Raw genomic sequence first — 4064 nt, 5'->3', positions numbered from 1 at the left:
TTTATGGACAATTAGACATGCCCTTATGTGTTCTGAGCTAAAATATGAACTAAACAGGTTGGGCGCATTCAAAGTTTAGGCTCATTGATAAAATATTTCATTAAGTAGGCATGACTACCTATCTGAGGACTGTCTCATCACAAGCATAAAATCCATACAAAATTTTGAAAGAAAATGGAATATTAGTACAACAAGGTGCCGAAATTACAGCAAAGCTCAAGATTTGTAACATGAAAAATTATCTGCCAAACCATAACTGGAAACATGTTCGAAGTAAGCCCAAGACTAATGCTCACCATTACATTGCAGCAACACACACTACTAATTTCTGGAGAAAGAAAAAGACATCTCTTCTATAAAATAATTTCAAGCATTACAATGAAGTAGTCAACATCTTTGGAGCCGCAAGTTATGCAGTTCAACTAGAACTTCTAATCAGAAAAGATGGAACATTCTGACCAAGACTATATTGCAGACAAAGAACAACCAGTTTGGATAGGACTCTATAAATTCTCAACTGCATAAGACTTGATAAATTGCTAATACATAAACAAAAAGAAAGAGGATTTCCGCAGCTATTACCCAGGGTGCAGTTTTACACAAGAAGTCAATTTCTTCTAGCATTATCTCAGCATTTAATCATCCGAAGCCTTAGGAGAATTCTCTGGTGTCTTCAGGACTGTAGTCTTCTTACATTTGTGCGCCATAACTTCTCCACGGAACTCTTCCATAATGGAACCATCCTTGAACTTCAATGCAAATGTGGAAAGCCCTTCCTTACATTCTCCTGTGCTATTTATGCAAGCAAAAGTAATGCCCTTCTTGTCCATATTTGTGAATTTCATGTCCGGATAAAGACTTGCATTCAAGATCAACCGTAAGTTCCCCCTAGCTCTCATAATAAGTCTGGCCTTTTCAGTTCCAGTCGTTGAAACATTCACTTTGAGTTCTCCTTTTCCTCGTTCCTTCCAACCTCCATCAAGATACTCGAACAACACAGCATCAGCAGAAAAAACAGCCTTCTCATTCTCTTCCCCTGTCTCAACCTGCACCTCCTGCAAGGAGGGGCCACCTCCCTCGCTCTTAGCAACACTGGATTCCCCTCCGGTTCTAAAGACAGAAGGGCTCCCATTGTTAGAGCTACCAAAACTGAAGGATGGATAAGAAGATGGTTTGTCATTCTTAAGCCCAAACAGAGACCCAGAACCAGAGCCAAAACCAACTCCAGAACCATCTTTTGGAATTGAGCCAAAGGAGAATGACGAACTGGAAAATCCAGTACCAACAAGACCTGTGAAAGCATTTTGGTTGCTTGACAGTTGTTGAAATGAACTTAGAGGAGAAGCTGCATTTGGTTGACCATTCTCTTCTTTATCTACCTCCTCAGTTTCATCAACAACTTCCTTTTCCTCACCACTCTCAGGTTTACTTACTTCATCAACTGGACCACTTTTCTTCTTATCAGTATCAGATTCGGCCTTCGGTTCATCAATCCTGGTTTCTGACGGCTTATCATTCTGATCTCGTTTTGGCTCAGTTATTTCAAGCCCCTTTTCAGTGTCTGTACCCACATCACTTGTTACTTCTGCTTCTTCTGAAACTTTTTGCTCACCAGGATGTGATTCAGTGATAACTTCAGCTGGTTTTGTACTGGATTCAGTAGGGGGAGGTACTAACCGGATTGCAGCAAAAGGATTGGAAGAGGCAGCTGCTGGAGGTTGTTGACGGCGAACCTTAACAATTCTTCTAGCTGCCAGAACTTCATCACTGGCCCTCTTGAATGTCCCAGTCTCTTGCTCAGGAGACTCATCCTCATCATCAAGACCAGGATTATCCCGAGAGAGCTCTCTCCCAGCAACCCTCTTTTTTGAAGGAGGAACTGTATTTTCTGAATCACCCATTAAGAATTCAATACTACAACCAAAGCAGGAGAAGTCTCTTTATCAATGGATCACAAGAAGAAGATCCTAGCACCTGGAAGAAAAATTCATATTTCAGCTACCATTATCAACCAAATTTAAGGAGCATGAATTTATAAATGACAATTAGCTGTTCGTTTGCCCAGAGATTTTTGCTGGGAGAATAATTTCCAGCTTGTAATAGTCTGGCCCTTGAAACCAAAGACCACCGTCAAAGATAGACATGTAAAGACTAATTTAAATGTGATAAGGAGATTGAGCAGTACAGGAGTGCATGCAGTTTGCCTTACAATGAAGATGACATCTGTACACAGTAAATATTGTATTTACAAAAGTTCACTGATTGCAGTCTCAATGAAAATAGTACTGATAGCCCAATTTCATTCGAATTTAATGACTTAGGAATTTTAAATTTATTCTTAGTACATCAAAACCACCACCACATGTATTTGCATAAAAAATAAATTATAGAGAAAACTAGTATAACATAATAGACAAAACCAAATCTGTGTCTAACAGGAAAGCAAGCATGAGCAAACACGGAGAATTAATCAGACACAGAAAAATAAACCATCAATAGTTCTGATTTAGAAGTACCAAATATCTCAATATACATAGAAAAAATAATAATGTAGACTAACAATAGAGCTTTCCAAATTAAAGAAGCTGGAGTATATAGGAGAACAAAAACACAAATAGTATATATTTTTTAGAGTTGAAGAAATGAAATTCCATAAGCCAATTTGTGCACTAAGAGAAGCTTGCCTCAGGAGATGAAAGCGAAAAAGAAAGAGGCCGGGGGTAGAGGGGGAGGGGGAAGGGGAAGAGGAGCCATCCTGCTGAAATAAAATCCAGAAGTAGAAGAAAACAAAAAGACATGACAAAAAAATTTAAAAAGCAGGGAAAAAGGACTCTGTACAGGAGTGTAGCTCCTAGACACAAATGGCACAAAATGACCGTCCCACCCCCATGAAAGTCAGAAATCCCACCCATGTTGATGCTTTCTCGTGCCGTCCTATCGGAGCTGCGCTGGCGCAGGGGCCACGCTCCTGGAGAGAAAACTCTTCCCCAAGAAAAAACCTAGCATCCTAATTCCTAACATTCCAAAACGAAGCATACTTGTCTAAAATGTTTTCCAAAGAAGACAAAATTGAAATTCCTTGAAAATGATTTCCAACTAGGGTTTTCACTTGAAACCCGGGGGTTAGAGGGGGGGGGGGGGAGAGAGCTTTCAATGTACAACCTAAAAGTTACAAACTTCGGACGAATAAGCAGGAAATCTGAACGAAAACATATAACTCTAACAATGAATACAACATCATTAGGGTTAGAACACAGATCCATGATTAATCCTCGAACTGGGTCACTGAAGTCCAAATCATGAAAAATGACAAATACCAAATGGGTTCTGAACCATGAACTATAAAGCACCTCAAAACCTCAACATCCAATCAACAAAACGAAGAACACCCAACAAAGATAGACAAGAGGGGGACAGAGGCAACAAATATATAATAATAGATGCAGGAAATAAGTCGAAAACCAAGAGAGCTTTACCCGATAGAAGAATAACAGAAGCAGTAGAACCCCAAGAAACGATTTTACAATAATGGGTATTTTCTCTGGTTGGTGGAAGTGGTGAAGAAGAGAAGTGCAGACCATAAAAGAAACAATAATTTTTTTCTTTTTCATTTAGAGGAGAAATAACTCCATCTTGGCTTGAGCATGCGGCCTCTCTAGTAGAGAATTGAGACCTCTAAAACATATAAATCCTTCGAGAAGAATATGCTCAAAGCTCAAATTTTTTTCGTTTTTGCTAATTTTTGTTTATCATTTCCGCCATGATTGCTTAAGTTTAAAGAACTATCGATCTTAGCCGTTGGAATTTATAAAGAACACTACGTGGGAAAACGAGCTTACCAGTGATTCTCCATTTCTTCTACCTCTTCGAGCTTTTTCCTTGTTTCTTTGTGGATAATTTGGGATTAGCCACTGCATTCCTCTTTCTTTTTGGTAGAATGGACCCTAGGGTTTCATTGTGGTAGACTGGGCTGGGCTGGGTTGGGTTGGGTTGGGCTTCAAACTTCGAAACCCAATTGTGATCATACTGGATTGAAAGAAGTCCATGAGCCTAGGCAAACTCCA

The 4064-nt window shown here is 39.5% G+C and overlaps 1 protein-coding gene across 2 annotated transcripts; it reads right to left on the bottom strand.

The window, feature by feature from the left end:
- Positions 1-325: 325 nt before the first annotated feature.
- Positions 326-3588, bottom strand: LOC122649546 (nuclear pore complex protein NUP50A). 2 transcript variants are annotated; one of them, XM_043842740.1, is made up of 2 exons: positions 3477-3588; positions 326-1914 (listed from the first exon to the last, which is right to left on the bottom strand). In XM_043842740.1, the coding sequence occupies exon 2, from the start codon at positions 1899-1901 to the stop codon at positions 636-638; it is 1266 nt and encodes a 421-aa protein (XP_043698675.1). In that variant the 5' UTR covers positions 1902-1914; positions 3477-3588; the 3' UTR covers positions 326-635. The 2 variants fall into 2 exon arrangements, with proteins under 2 accessions (XP_043698675.1, XP_043698676.1); XM_043842741.1 differs by having other exon boundaries at positions 326-1974; positions 3477-3574.
- Between the last annotated feature and the right edge of the window lie 476 nt (positions 3589-4064).

The sequence above is a fragment of the Telopea speciosissima genome, chromosome 2 (genome assembly GCF_018873765.1).
Source record: "Telopea speciosissima isolate NSW1024214 ecotype Mountain lineage chromosome 2, Tspe_v1, whole genome shotgun sequence".
In the NCBI taxonomy this organism is placed as follows: Eukaryota; Viridiplantae; Streptophyta; class Magnoliopsida; order Proteales; family Proteaceae; genus Telopea; species Telopea speciosissima.
Note: the sequence above shows the minus strand (reverse complement) of the source record. Positions and strands in the feature narration are given on the sequence as shown.

Coding starts and splice junctions, on each gene's coding strand:
- LOC122649546 (XM_043842740.1), bottom strand. CDS start 1,901: ATGGGTGATTCAGAAAATACAGTTCCTCCTTCAAAAAAGAGGGTTGCT.